General features: G+C 40.5%; 1 protein-coding gene and 1 non-coding gene across 2 annotated transcripts; both read right to left on the reverse strand.

The window, feature by feature from the left end:
• Positions 1-5,119: 5,119 nt before the first annotated feature.
• c1qtnf6a (C1q and TNF related 6a) lies at positions 5,120-15,288 on the reverse strand. Its single transcript, XM_049560798.1, has 3 exons — positions 14,945-15,288; positions 8,092-8,286; positions 5,120-7,878 (listed from the first exon to the last, which is right to left on the reverse strand). The coding sequence occupies exons 2-3, from the start codon at positions 8,276-8,278 to the stop codon at positions 7,325-7,327; spliced, it is 741 nt and encodes a 246-aa protein (XP_049416755.1). The 5' UTR covers positions 8,279-8,286; positions 14,945-15,288; the 3' UTR covers positions 5,120-7,324.
• On the reverse strand, positions 8,649-8,730 carry trnas-uga (transfer RNA serine (anticodon UGA)). The gene has a single exon. It is a non-coding gene; the product is annotated as a tRNA-Ser (tRNA).
• Positions 15,289-15,901: the final 613 nt, after the last annotated feature.

Here is a 15,901-nt window from a genome sequence, read left to right on the forward strand (position 1 = left end):
TTACACATGGTCCAGTCATATAGGTTTGGATTTATTTTGACAAGGCGCAGCTCCTAATAGAGTTTCATGTTTTTTTTTCTCTGCGACAAAACAACCAATGAAATCTTGACCTTTCTGGCTGACTAGCGTTTAGTCGACTATTAGGGGGCAGCCCTAGTCAAAACATCCTTTTACAAACTCTCACACAACTCGCACAGTATAGTCCAAGTTTCATTTATCTATTTGTGTGCTCAATTCTTCCCAAACAGACAGCCCTATCTGACGGGGAACTGAACTAAGAGTGAAACTTACCTATGCTCTCTTCAGTGCCAGACTCCATTGAGAAAAACAGTAATTTTACCTCCCTGAATACAGGAGCTGCAGGTCTACCTCTGCCTCGATCAGTGAGTTTGTTTGTGTTATGGTGTGACTTTGGTGAATCTGATCTAACCCGTTAAGACACCAAAGTCACACAAGAACACAAACTGACTAACTGGCTGAGGCAGCAGTAGTCCAGCAGCTCCGGTATTCAGCGAGTTTAAATTACTGTTTTTGTCAATGGAGTCTGGCATTGAAGAGAGCATCAATAGGTTTCACTTTTAATTCAGTTGTCGTTGTAAAGCACTGTCTGTCTGGGAAGTATTGAGCACACAACTGGATAAATGTGACTTTGGGAGTTGTGTGAGAGTTTGTAAATCAAGCTGATATAGTTTTTTTGGTGTTAAACACTGTCGCCTTTGACTCTAGTTCATCGGGAACTTTCTGATTTTGGATTCTTTGTTCACTGTGGATGCATGTGAGAAGAAGTTTACTTCACAAATTCGACACAGCACAGAGTGAGTAATTGATATACATGTGGTAATTTGGTGGGGGGGGGATGTTCTTTTAACGTCAGAGTTTCCACATAAGGCGAGATCATGGTACGAGTCAGGATGAATCACATCATGATATGAGCATGGATCAGGCTGCATGTTTTATATGAAGAGCGGAAGGATAAGACAGTGCCTTTGGTTGCAAAAGTTTACACAGCAAAAAAAAAGTATTTTTGTAGAAGGACTTAATTTTTACTTTGAACATAATACAGTGAGAGCTGTATGAAGCCGCAGCGAGGTATATTTGATATACTGGGCCTTGTTTATCTTGTGTGGTTATTCTTCGGAAAGAACAGAAAACAGCAGAGCCCTTCAGCAGAAACTGTCTTTATGGGACTTTGTATGATTCACAACTCTGTGAGGACTCTCTCAGTGTGCTTGTGTCCAGTGCATTGCTTTGTGTATCGTTAAAACACGCAGGAAAACTGTGTGGTTTGTACTGTATGTGATGTCATGGACACGTGGCTCTGTGCCACATTATTCTGCAAGTCACTGAGATGTACATGTTCACACTTGACTCAGTGTTGTCTCACTGCCTTTTGGTTTATTTGTTCTGTACAAGTGTGGGGCGTTTTGATTCCTTAATGACTTAGTCACACCTGGATAGGATGGAATTATTTAGCATCTGTGGCTGGATTTCCCAAAAGTTTGTCATCATCACTGGGCATGTTTTTTTCCATGTCGGTTTAAATACACACACAGAAAAGTCGTCTCACACTCTCACCTCACCAGTGTTCGGATTTTTCTTTGGTATTTTTATAATGTTCTTTTGCTGTATTTTCTTACGTTACTGTCCTGAACCATGTCAGAAATTTTATTCTTGGCTGTATTTTTTATTTCTTTAAAAGTGCAAAGAACACCGTAAGATGGAGTCATTTTGTAAGGGAAAAAGAAACTGTTTATTTATTGGCGCAGTAAAACCTATGAGTACATGCTGCTTCTGTAATCGGAAAACCAGTCTTGGAGTGTTTAAAGGTGACTTTGGTATTTGACAACCTAGACCATATTTTCCCATGTTTTTGTGTCTCAGTGACTAAGGGGAAAAACAGTTTCAGGGCATGTGTGTCACATCCGCTAAATGTGCTTGTTTTTGCCACTAACAAACTCAAAGTGTTATTTTTAGTGTCTGTTAACATTGTGGAAAGGATCCCTACAGAGATGGACCTTTTTTAAAGAGTAAGATCCTTTTTGTTTAATCAGAAACAGCCCTGAAATCACTATCGCCAAACCCACCAGACTCCATTTAAATAAACAGCAATTTTATCACCATAAAAACACACTTCATTCAAAGCTGACAGAAACAAAATGAACCTCACGAAACCATTTATCTTTGTCTTTCCTCTGTCTCAACAAACACCAATTTTAGTTTGGCTGGAATTAACCCTTAATTTACCCAGTTAGATGTGAAAACATGCTGCCTCTATACACACTAAAATTACTGTTTATTTGAATGGAGTCTGGTGGGTTTGGCGATGACGATTTCAGGGCTGTGTCTGGTTAAACAAAAAGGATCTTACCCTTTAACAAAAAGGTCTATCTCTGTAGGGATCCTTTCCATAATGTTGTCAGACACTTAGAATAATAATCTGAGCCCGTCAATGGCAAAACCAAGCACCTTAAGTGGACGCACGCTGACTGGGACGATGCCCTGAGTGGTTACATTGCAGCGATAGAGATTTTGGGGCTGTTTCTGGTTGAACAAAAAGGATCTTACCCTTTAACAAAAAGGTCTATCTCTGTAGGGATCCTTTCCATAATATTGTCAGACACTTAGAATAATAATGTGAGCCTGTCAGTGGCAAAATCGAGCACTTTTATTGGATGTAATGCCTCGAAATTGTTGTTCCCATTAGAAAAAAATTGGGACAGTAGGGTCCAGGTTGAAAAACACCAAAATTACCCTTCATTGGATGTTTAAGAAGATTAAAGTTTGACTGATGGTGTCTATTTTTGCCCACAGTGACCTGACGCTTCAACATCATTGCTTTGAGCAGCTTAAATATTTGTCGAAGCTGCAGTGCCAAACATTGTCCCACATTTTGACCTCATGCCGATTCCTAACATTAAATAGTGTCACAGACCAAAAAGAACCCTCAAATCTATTTTTGTGATTCATGTTTTTGTAAAATGTATAAATATTTCATAAAGTCACAAGAGACTTTGCCGTCACACAAACTTGTTTCTTCTCTCATCCAAAGGGAAAAATGCAAAGCATTCAGTTTCATCAGTGTTATGGTGTCATGCATCATCTGGTCTTTGTACAAGAGAAATAAAGGTTGTGGGGCATGATGGAAAATGTTTTTGCCTCTCTTTGTAAATTATGCATTCTGTATCAGTATTATATGACGTAATGACACTATATGATTAATGTTAGATATATTTGCACAAAGATAGCCCTCTAGTAATATATGTTATTGTCTCAACACCATGAAGCAGAACAATCCCTTTGTGTCGAGAAAGTCTTGTGTAAATGGGGGAAGGGAAATGCCTCTTATCAGGACAACAGGAAAGACAAATGGTCACAGTGCAGCCCACTAAAATGTTAACAGGAAATGTGGACAATTTAAGTAGGATCAATGAACCCTCTGGATGTTTAGGCCTGGTAAGTAAACATTCCAACCTACTACATAAATTCATAACAGTATACAGATAAATATAAAAATGAGGTCAGAGCCATCAACCAGTCATTAGATACCCTGCTGGTACAATACGCTGGCCAAAGGAGAAGATATCAAGACAAGGAAGCTTTTCACAATGCATGGAGGGTTTCATGCCAAGTCCAACGCCCTGAGGCTGTACACTAAGTGTAGCGAGGGGGGCTGAGGATTGGTGAGCATCAGAGCCACTGTCCAGGATGAAACAACCAAGATCTAGGAACACATCAGAAAGATGGCCCCCAGAAGAAGACCAAATGACTGATAGTGTCCAAGAAATCAAAAGAAACGCTAAGAATAAAACAGAATTTTTGAGAGGGGAACCAGCTCATTACTGAGCAGCTCACAACAGCATCCTCAAGAGGTCACTGTGTTCACTTCTATCTCAATCTTCATGACAAGACCTTTTTGGGTCAGTGCAGACAGACCAAGCTGTGAGAGCGGCAAAATCTGCTCCCTGGTGGATGAGTTTTATTTTTACCCCTGCACCAACAGGGCGCCTGGATGACTTTATTGACTGTACCTTTAATTCAGGGTGAACTGTTCAAAATGTACATCAATCAGAGATGACATTGTACCTTTGTAGCTAATAAGAACAAATCAAAGCTGAGTTGCCTGTCTATCAGGCTTAGAAACAGCCATCATCATATCAGTGGCTCATAGGGTTATGTATGATGGTGTTAAAGTGACAGTTCACCCCCAAATCACAACTACATGTTTTTCCTCTTACCTGTAGTGCTGTTTATCAGTCTAGATAGTTGCGATGTGAGTTGCAGAGTGTCTGAGATATCGGCCGTAGAGATGTCTGCCTTCTCTCCAGTATAATGGAACTAGATGGCTGTTCACATGTATGCAGTGGAGGATGTGATCACATGACAAATGCGCCAACAGGACTAAAGATAGAAGCAGTATACAGAGCAAATGTCTGCACAAAGATGTAGGTTGCGGTGGTGGATGGGTCAAACAAACACACAGCTTTCCCCCATGAGACGAAAGTTTGTGTCCCGTATGAAACCGAGCAAACCTTTAGGGCTTGATTCTTTTGTTAAACCTAACCTAACCTAACCTAACCTAGGAGTGCTGATTTGTCAGATATTGTAAACAATTGTATGAGGATACATTGAACTAGATGGCACTCGGGTTGTGGTGCTCAAAAAAAATACATTTGAAAAATTCAACAGCAATGTCTCTTTCCAAAAATCATGACCCGGTTACTCAAGATAAACCACAGATCTTGTTGTGAGCAGTTTCATGTAGGTGCTATTGTCTTTCTACTAAACTACACCCACTACTGTTTCATCACGCAGAAGGAAGCATGCATCTACTCATGGACGAGAGGCTCGTGCTCATGACAGCACGAGAGGTAAATATTAATGGTGTCCTCATTGGCTGAGCTAGTTCAGTGGTGTTAGGTGAGCTAGCTGTGGAAGCACACTTAATTTTTATGCTGTGATACAGTTGGCGGTTCGGTTTGGTAGAAGAAAAATAGACACCAAAACAGTCCAGATTGATAAATAGCACTACAGGTAAAAGAAAAAATATGTAATCTTGATTTTGGGGGTGAACTGTCCCTTTAACAGTGATGTAAGCCTTCAAATAAGAGAAACACTGTCGTCTGTTTAGCTCCTTTTATTCAGAATTTTTTCCCAAAGACTGATTCTGTTGGGCTGACGTTTAAAATCATGAGTGTACACTTCCCTCCAGTGGTCATGGTGAGGAACTGTATTTAATCTGTGACAATGTCAACATAATCATTATTAGTAAAATCATGTACAAACATAGTACATTAGTGTGATTACTACAAGAGTATTACAACATTGTATGATACCATATTTATACTTATGGTCAATACCTGCAAATTAATTCTAAGTAACTAAGCGGATGCAATTAGAAACCAACAGAAATTAACATTAAATCGTAACTGTTCTCTTGTGGTGACAGTTGGAAAATGGAACTCCATCTATCTGTATTAAATGCAGGTAGTTGTTTCACAGTATGACAATAGCATATTACTGCTTTATGTTGCAGCTGGGTACAATGCACCGTCGTTATATCTTCATTGACTTTATTTTTACATGACACTAAACATAAAGGGAGGATAATCAGCACCTTCAGGCAAACCTTCAAGTACACTTTAAAAGCAAAACACAATTCAGTCAATAAAAATATCAAAGTTAATCCATTACATAAAATCTTACGGGGAGAGAACATTTTGCCTCCTGCAGTTTCACAAACTCAAATCTGTACACAACAAAGTTAGCACCATGTTTTAGCACCACATATTGGATTCCATAAGCTATTGCTTCATCTCTTCGATACAGAGAGAGATTACTAAATGTCAGAAATCTTTTGATGTTCATTGTCTGTCACTGAAAGTAAACAGATTATAAAATATGCAGGGTTTTAAAATTATTGCTCTGAGGGATTAAAGGTCCAGTGTGTATGGTTTATGGAGATATATTGGCAGAAATGGTACTTAATATTAATAACTATGTTTTTAATAGTTTATAATCACCTGAAAATTAGAATCGTTGTGTTTTCGTTACCTTAGAATGAGCCGTTTATATCTACATACAAAGCATGTCTTCTTCCAGGGAGTCTGTCATGTTGTTTCTACAGTAGCCCAGAAGGGACAAATCAAACACTGGCTCTATAGAGGGTTTCATTTGGTTGCAATCTGCAACCTCACCACTAGATGCCACAAAATCCTACACACTAGACCTTCAAAGACTGATACCACTCTCAGGCTAGTGAGCTAAATATTAAGTTGCAGCTAGCAGTCGTTTAGTTTAGCTTAGCATAAACACTGAAAACAGGGGAAACAGCTAGCCTGGCTCTGTCTGTAGGTAATAAAATCCCTCTAATTGCATCTGTAATCTTAACAAGTTATATCTTGTTTGTTTAATTTGTGCAAAACCAATGTTGTAAAATGTCAAGTTATCTCTGCTCCCAAACAAACAAGATAAAATTAATAATTAGTGAGCTTTAGAGCTGCTGGTAGGGCTAGTGGTTTTGCCCAGGGGTGCACAGTCAGAGGAGGCAAACCAGACAAATGTTTGGTGTTGCTCCCCAAAAAATTTGGAAAAGGGGACCCTGATGGCAACTCATAGTTGCACATTTTGCAGTGACAACTATAGATCCCCTTACACCTCCTGTAAAAGCACAACACAGTGCACTGCAACTGCCCCCTTTGTAGCTACCGTCAACGGCTGGATCCCGTTAGCTAGGACAGTCAGCTAGCTATCTGTAACTGTCATACATACGTTAGGTGTAATCATCAGTGCAACCATCAAGGCCAAGTTGGGCTTCTTTGTCTGTGGCCTCCAGAGTCTAAGATCACCACTGATTTTGCTATTTGCTGACTTTATGCTAAGCTAAGCTAAGCTAAGCTAACTGGCTGCTGGTTTCAGCTACAAATTCATCGCACAGGGATGAGAGTGGTATCAGTCTCCATATTCTTGGTGAGAAAACAAATTAGCATATTTCTCCCCAAAAATGTTGAACTATTCCTTTAATGAAACCATGAAAAATGATTAATATACGCAGCATTAAGACAATTAATCTGCTGTATTTACTTTCTTTCTACTAGGCTGATGAGCACCTTTGTTTCTACACATTTTCTCAGAGGTATTGCTCATTCTCTAGCGACCATTTTGATTGTAGCACCACTGTGAAGCATGCTGAGCTCCTTTTTATATCTGGATATAAAAGGAAGAAGAGAACTATTTTACAGTAATTTGCATTCTGCTGCTGCGTCAGTTCAATTTGTTTGCTTTCCATCCAACAGTCTCATTCTTGGCCTTGCCTCCCCTCTCTTATTCAGTTTCCCTCTACGCTACCTTTGATGAGGTAGCCGTTAAAAGTGATATAGACATCTACATCGTCGCTGTAGACTGCGTTCTCCCTCTCCCTCTTGTACAGGCGGATCCACACTTCGTCCTTCAGCTCCAGCTCCAGCATCACGCTCTGACTCTGCATGATGGAGCGGTCGCTGGGCTGGGCGTACACGATGGCCTGCTCTGTGTCGTTGTGCATGATGTGCAGATATGTCTCCTTGAAGTTCCACGTGTGGATGTTGACGTTGAAGAAGTAGATCCCCGGGATGTGGCAGATGAATTTCCCGTTGAACATGTTGAAGTGGTCGTCGAGGTTGACGAAGACTGTGTCAAACACAAGCCCCTGGTAGGAGTCCAGGCTGTGGAGGGATTTGCGGCGGCCAACGGAGAAGGCGGAGTACTGGACTTTGCAGGGGTCTCCTGGGGGACCTGCCTGGCCCTTGGCGCCCTTTGGGCCCGTGGGACCTCTGGAGCCTGGAGGGCCTTCTTGTCCAGGTTTACCAGGCGTTCCTCTGTCGCCACGGTCTCCTTTGTCACCTGCACAAAATGATGTTACTGTGGGAGCTGCTTTGACAAACAAGAATCCTTCCTTTTCATGAGGTGAAGCCAAAGATTATGAAAGTCCTCAGTCGTCTAAAATATCTGTCAATCAGCGTTTGTGAACTTTTAAAGCAGCATAAGACAACTAAGATTTGGAATTTGCATTAACCAAGACAAAAAGTGGTTTTGGGCATGACATAGATGAAGTACCTTTGAGGATGGTCATGTTGATGTAGGTGCGGACCTCTGGCACATGGCTGAAACCTCCAGATGGAGGCTGGGCTCCACTGCCCTCTGGTGGCTCCAGGTCATCACAGCACTGCCTGCAGGGGACGGGAGGAGGAGGCACCAGGGCCACCAGGGAGGTGAGGGACAGAAGGACGAGGGCACCCAACATGGCTGTGCCTGCAGTGAGATCAGAGGAAACTATCAGATGACTGAAAGAGCGTCACACTTTGGGACTCTGTGTCTTGGTGACGCACTGTGACTTCATGTGGGTCGGTGCTACAATGAACTGAGGTCCCACATTTAAAGCTCATGATGTCAGTGATGACATACTGACGTTTGGCACCATCTTGGTTTTGTGTATTAGCATGCTAACATTCGCTAATTAGCACTAAAAGTATGGCTGAGGCTGATGTGAGGGACTGTCATTAAGTTTTTAAGCAATGTATGTAACAAGTAGCGCTGTATTTCATGGCTTAACACTTCACTCAGACAGAATTTTGGGCCACACATCAAATTTAGCAATATTAAATTCTTTTGATCGCTGTGAGCAGGGTTTGAACCTGCGCGGGGAGACCCCATTGGATTTCAAGTCCAACGCCTTAACCACTCGGCCATCACAGCTCCAGGGGTGATACTCAGTCTGAGACCAACAACACACGCCCACCCCTGGCTTTGATACCAACATAGGCAATTTCAAATTGCCTCACTGAAATGAAGTGGCTACAATGGGGACTAACATCATCACACAAGAATACAAGTGAGCTCACTGAATCCACAAGAGTCTAAATTGTCTGGACATACCCAGCTTATGCAATTCCAAGCCTATTTGGAGAACCCAGAGTGCAGAAATTTTATATATATCTTATCTATTCTGAAAAATGGCAAAAGCACTTTTTCCCTCAAGAAAATTTAGCCTAACTTTGAAGTTTTGGAGCTGAAACTTTTGGACTTTATTTAGCTCCTTCTCGACAAGATAGTTTGGCTCCACTGGATGCCTTAGGTCGTCTAGTTTCATATGATACTTGTGTCTTCACTCGCTGAGCTCGCTACAGCAGGTTTTACCAGAAATGATAAAATGCTTCTCTGCTCCTTTCCTTTTCTTGTTCTCTCTGAACTTGTTTTTTTTTCATCTGATCTCGGCTGTTATTGTGAAAATGGTGATGAAAACTCAACCACACCATTTTTACAGCAGCTGTAGGGTGTGGTATCAGATGACAAGTTGAAATGTGTTTAATGATGATAATGGTGCTACATGTAACTTGTGCTGTCAGTGATAAAAGTCAGGAAGTAAATTATTGTACTTGATCCCATGGGTCATCTGAGCCCCCCAAAGATGGCCCACAAATGTCAACATCAACCCTAAAGCCTTTAAAATACATTTAGATCATTCAGAAAACAAGAAAAACTGGAGGGGAAAGCACTCTGTACGCGCAGACATCCACCAAGGTCAAATGCCCGGTCTTGCAACATTAACAAAAGTGAGAAATAATTTGTGTATCTAACCCATGATTTGAATCCGCTCCAAAATGTAAGTTCTTCCTTAGCCTGTGCTGCACCTTTGCACCAAGTTCCATAAAAATCAGGCCAGTAATCCTTCTGTAATCCTGCTGACAAACAAACAAGCTGATCCAAAAACACAACCTCTGTAGCAGAGATAATAAAAAATAGTCAGTTCACATGAGGACAAGGAAATCCCCAGAAGCAAAGACAATTCTGTTCAATTCATGAAACATATGTACCGCTGAAATATCAGTTGTTCAGCAGCTGCTAAGAAAATAAGATCATTATGTGTCCTGAATGTCATTCCCAGAGCGGTGGAAAAGAGAAAGCGGAATCCTCAGCTCAGAGCCAAAGAAAGCATTCAGTCAGGAATCAGGAATGGTGACAGGGAAATAACAAATAAGGTGAAACATTCTTAGAATTACACAAACACATTTGTTTATGAGGTGACCGTGCATTCACTGTGGCATTTCACTGGTTACTAAAATAAAATCCTGCCCTCATACATCCAGAGAGCTGACTCTGGAGGTCAAATGGTGCCTCAAACACTCAATGTACTTCTCCTCCAAATCCCCAAAGTAAAGAAAATGTCAAAATAATGGGAGCAGGCATGCATACAAGGACCATAAATCACCTGAAATATTACCCCGCAGGCAGCCCATAATTTATCCCCAATTAGCTCTGGAAAGGTTGAGTCCTCACAGCAGCTTATTTTATCCAGACAAAGTCAGCAGAGTGGCTTTTTCGACACAGAGAGCCAAGCTGAGTAGTTTTCAATGGAAATGTGATGGCTGTCTGCCAGACTCTCAGTGATCAGCCAGTCTGTGTGTCCTGTAACTGGAACAGTGTGTGCTGCTGTGTTTATACAGGACAGCTGTATCCATACTGACTATTGTATCAGCAAACGACCACAAACACAGACATAAAGTTTAACGTTAAAAAAAGAATATGATCAACAGACAAAACACAACTTGGACTGTTTCCTATGGAATTCTAAAACTGGACCAGATTGTATTTTGTGCTCTTTGCCCTACTTTACTACATCGTAACTCTCTTTACAGTGACTTAACAGTTAATTAAGGACATATGTACTCAATAATACAATCCACATTTTATCTTTTTTGAAACTGTGTCAGAGAAATGTTAGTTATTTGGAGGATGTATAGATAGTGGTGGAGTTGTTTTGTTGGACTGCATTATATTAAGGTATTTTATCAACCTCTGCAGACAGGCTTGTATGGATGAATTACTGAACGGGCCTGCCAGGGCCTCTTTTTCACCTGACTGTTAGAAAAACATTTATTGTTGTTGAGTAAATCAAATGACTACAAGGAGATGCAAGATGACTACAAAGAGATGCAAGATGACCAGAAAGAGACAGAAAATGACTACAAAGAGACACAAAATACAAACAAAGTGACAAAAGATGATGACGAAGACATGGAAAACGACTAGAAACAGATGGAGGATGACGATAAAGAGACGAAAAATGCAGACAAAGAGATTCAAAGTGACTACAAGGAGATAGAAAATGACTACAAAGAGATGCAAAATGCCAACAAATAGATCCAAGATGACTACAAAAAGATGCAAATGACTGCAAAGAGATGCAAGATGACTACATAGACAATCTAAACAAAGACACAAGGTGACTAAAAAGAGATGCAAAATCCAAATAAAGAGATGCAAAATGCAAACAAGGAGAAACAAAATGACTACGAAAAGACTAAGATGACTGCAAATAGACTCGAGATGATTACAAAGAGATGCAAAATGCAAACAAAGAGACCCAAGGTGACTACAAAGAGACAGAAAATTAGTACAAGGACACACAAGGTGACTACAAATAGATGCAAAATCCAAACAAAGAGAAACAAAATGCAAACAAAGAGACACAAAATGACTATGAAAAGACTAAAAATGACTACAGACTCAAGATGATTACAAAGAGATGCAAAATTAGTACAGAGACACACAAGGTGACTACAAAGAGCCGGAAAATGAAAAAAAGAGATGCAAAATGCAACCAAAGAGACACAAAATGACTAAGAAACCAAAGATGACTACAAAGAGACAGAAAATAAAAGCAAAGAGATGCAAAATGCAAATAAGGAGAAACAAAATGACTACAAAAAGACTAAGATGACTGCAAAGAGACTCAAGATGATTACAAAGAGATGCAAAATGACTACAAAGAGACACAAAATTAGTACAAAGACACACAGGGTGACTACAAAGAGACAGTAAATAAAAGCAAAGAGATGCAAAATGCAAACAAAGAGACCCAAAATGACTACAAAAAGACTAAGATGACTACAACGAGACTCAAGATGATTACAAAGAGATGCAAAATGCAAACAAAGAGACCCAAGGTGACTAAGAAACCCAAGATGACTACAAAGAGACAGAAAATAAAAGCAAAGAGATGCAAAATCCAAATAAAGAGATGCAAAATGACCACAGAGAGATGCAAAGTGCAAACAAGGAGAAACAAAATGCAAACAAAGAGACTCAAAATGACGACGAAAAGACTAAGATGACTTCAAAGAGACTTAAGATGATTACAGAGATGCAAAATGCAAACAAAGAGACCCAAGGTGACTGCAAAGGGGCACAAAATGACTGCAAAGAGATGCAAAGGTAGTACAAAGACACACAGGGTGACTACAAAGAGATGCAAAATGCAAACAAATAGACACAAAGTTAGTACACAGACACGCAAGGTGACTACAAAGAGATAGGACGCAAAATGCAACCAGAGAGAATCAAAATAACTACAAAGAGACGTGAGATGACTATCAAGGGACACAAAATGACTACAAAGAGACGTGAGATGACTATAAAGGGACACAAAATGACTACAAAGAGACGTGAGATGACTATAAAGGGACACAAAATGACTACAAAGAGACGCAAATGACTGCAACAACATGCAAAACAACTACAAGGTGATGCAAAAAGACAACAATGAGATGCAAAATTACTACAAAGAGACACAAGGTGACGACAAAGAGATGGAAAATAGAAACAAAGACATGCAAAATGCAACCAGAGAGATGCACGATAACCAAGAGATGCAAAATGACTACAAAGAGATGCAAAATTAACACGAAGAGACACAAATGCATCCGAATTTTAGAAACATTGTGAAGAGCTGTTAGAGTCAAGAGAGGCAGTCATCTGTACACTGTATGTTTACCATATCACATTTGTCTGCACTGGGAGAGAGAGAGAGTGAGCATGTCTGTGTGTGTGTGTGTGTTTCCAACAGCAGTTTTGCAGCTGCACCGTACACATTCAATCAAAATATTATTGTTGGTCCGAATGGTGTTTTATCTGGTGTCAGTCATGTTGCAGTGAAGATCTGCTGCTTGAGTTAAGTTTCTGTTGGGATTTCCAGACTGAGGGTCACTCAGTGTGTTTTATATGGCTCACTCACTTACCAGAGATATTACATAACTGGTTTTAGTGGAAAACCCCACTTGAACTGTAAACGTGTGCATGAAATATACAAAATGCTGAATTCTCATACATTTAGAAAATACTTTCTGGAGGCAGCTGTGCATCTTGATGTCTTTGTGCTCTCGTTTTCTAATAGTAAATACACATTGTTTTGAAATTTTTTACATTAATCTTAAAAGTTTAAGTTCCCAGTGGACACCAAACAGGATTTCAATGTTCAACTCATACAGCAACATGCAAGCAATATAGAGAATAGTACTGTGTCATATAATGTTTTACTCTTACTCATACTGCAGTTACAGAAAATCACACCCTTTATAGACATTCACCCTTTCCCCAGTGAAAATATTTCTTTTTAAGAGGGACCTTGCATCGATTGGGTTTTTGTCTGTTTAAAGAGCATTTTCAATGTTATGACGTGCACCTCCGGTCAGGTCGTGGTGAGGTAGACCTCCTGTCTATTTCTGTAAGCTGAAACCATTTTCCTCAGTGGCAACAAAGCTTTTATTTACTTTAATTTCACAGATAAGAAACAATAAATTGTGATGTCATTAAAGCCTCCATACAAATAGCATTTTAAAGGCGCTTGGACATGACCACGCTAACATCGGGGTACTTTTTGACTTCGGCGTTGCGTTGTGGGCTTCACTGACACAACGCCGAAAGTTCAATTTTGTTGAACTTCAACCCTGTTTGACGCTGACCTTTCCATGTAGAGCCAATTATTTTACAGTAGAACGCAGGCAGGGGGTGGGGACGGAGACAGGGTGCAGAAAATATCTATATCTATATCTATCTATGTATATCTATTGTACTGGGTTTTTTTAAATATCTATTGTACTGTTTTTACACACCTGTTTGCACCTTTTATTCACACCTTGTGATCTTATGTACTTTTCACTATCTATCTAAAATTTAAAGATTCAACTGCAATATGGAGATCAGCATTGGGTCAAGCCAACGGCAAGCGCTGTGGCGTTGGCAAATCAGCAATCATGTGCAACCTCCTTAACTCTTGTGTGTGATTTATCCTGGCTTCATATGAGCAGAGGAAATCACTGCTAGCTGCTAGGCTAATTTATACAATGTAAAATGCCATAGGCTTGTGCTAATAACGTTAGCATGTTGTATTTGTGGGGAAAATGTGTCCATTCAAAGACAAGTGTTTGTCTGTGAATGCTGTGAATTATAGTGAAGCTGATTTGTGTACTTGCGTTTAAAATTGTCTCTATTAAGCCATGTTTAATGTGTGTTTAATGTGTGTTTTGAATTGACTAAACTTTACAGCACTTCACTGATACCTCCACCGCCGACTAGTGTTCTGGAGGTGTAACTGCAGAGTGACACAGACACACCACCGTGACCGCACAGGTGTGTAACCCGTATGCTGCTATACCAGTCATCTTAAAGCCAGAACCACAGTTACAGGTTTATATTACAGTGAGCACTTTGAGGTTTAAAAGGAGCTCAGAATTGGTTCAAAAGTGACAGTTTCTTTTTTCAGTATTGACTTTCAACTGAGAAATTTGGATGCGATTTTTTTTAGTAAGTCTCCAAAATGTCACTATTACAAATCCTGTAGTGAAATCGTTTTTTAACGTCTTTTCAACAGAAACATGTTCGCGGCGTTTGTTGAAGACACAAACAGGGATATCAACTATGAAAACGTTAACAACATAGTTAATATAGGCTACACTTTGCAGCTCGCCATGCATTGAGCTATAGAAGCGTGTTTCTATCTCGTGTCTCGTGCAGCCGGTGCCGGTCCGCTCGAGCGCACACCAAGTTGCACTAAGTTCATGGTAAAATAATCATCACAACTCTTCCGTTCACTCATGCATGCAACCGAGATGTGTATCTGAATGACTCTCACCTCGTTCACGTGTCTGCAGCCGCGTCAGTCCGCCGGAGAGACAGAGGACAGAGGACGGAGGAAAGAGGAGAGACAAAGTCCTGAATCAGCAGCACGTCTCTGTCTCTGTTTCCTAAAGATCCCTCCTAGTTTGATGCAGAGTCAGGAAACAAGTCTCTGTAGTTTTATTTAACGATAACATCTGGAGGATGACAGTGATGACCCTGATCTGAGCATATAAAACTGATGTTAAAGTAACAGGCAGTGATGCAGTTTTTGTTTCCTTGCCTGGAAAGTGACACCAACAAATACCCATGTACAGCAGACCACCCCGCAGAGTCTTATTACAAAGTCACTAAACTTCTGGTCGTTCTCCCCTGGGTCTGCATTTCCTCTGTGCTAAATTCCTCCAGTCCTCATTCCTTCCTATCAGCTGCAGCTGCACACACACACACACACACACACACACACACACACACACACACACACACACACACAGAGGCTGTAATCTTTATTTCCAGACCTAAATTAATGCTGCAATCTTCCGCTTCAGGTTTGATTTGGAGAGACGCAGGAAAATGTGATTATAGGACACAGTGTAAAAAAATGCACTGAGAGAGAAACTTCAGTGGAGGAGATGTAAAGCATGAGACGGGGGAACCACACTGAGGAGGAACCTCCAGCTCTGGGCCTCCAGGGAGTGTGTTGCAGGATATTATGGGCTTATCCTATGATAATGAATCTCTCTCATGGACACCAAAGTAATCCACATGTTCCCAGATCACCATCAGGAACACCAGCGCTCCGTGCTGCTGCGAGGCAGATGAAAAGGTAAAGCGTTATGAACAGATTTAATGAAATGAGCCGTAGATCATACAGATATAAATATTCACGGACTGGCTACCATTTGGCATCTGACTCAACGTAGAGATGCTGAAGGTTTGGACCAAAAGCCAGAGCAGGTTTTTTTGTTTTATC

Source organism: Epinephelus fuscoguttatus, linkage group LG19 (genome assembly GCF_011397635.1).
Source record: "Epinephelus fuscoguttatus linkage group LG19, E.fuscoguttatus.final_Chr_v1".
NCBI lineage: Eukaryota > Metazoa > Chordata > Actinopteri > Perciformes > Serranidae > Epinephelus > Epinephelus fuscoguttatus.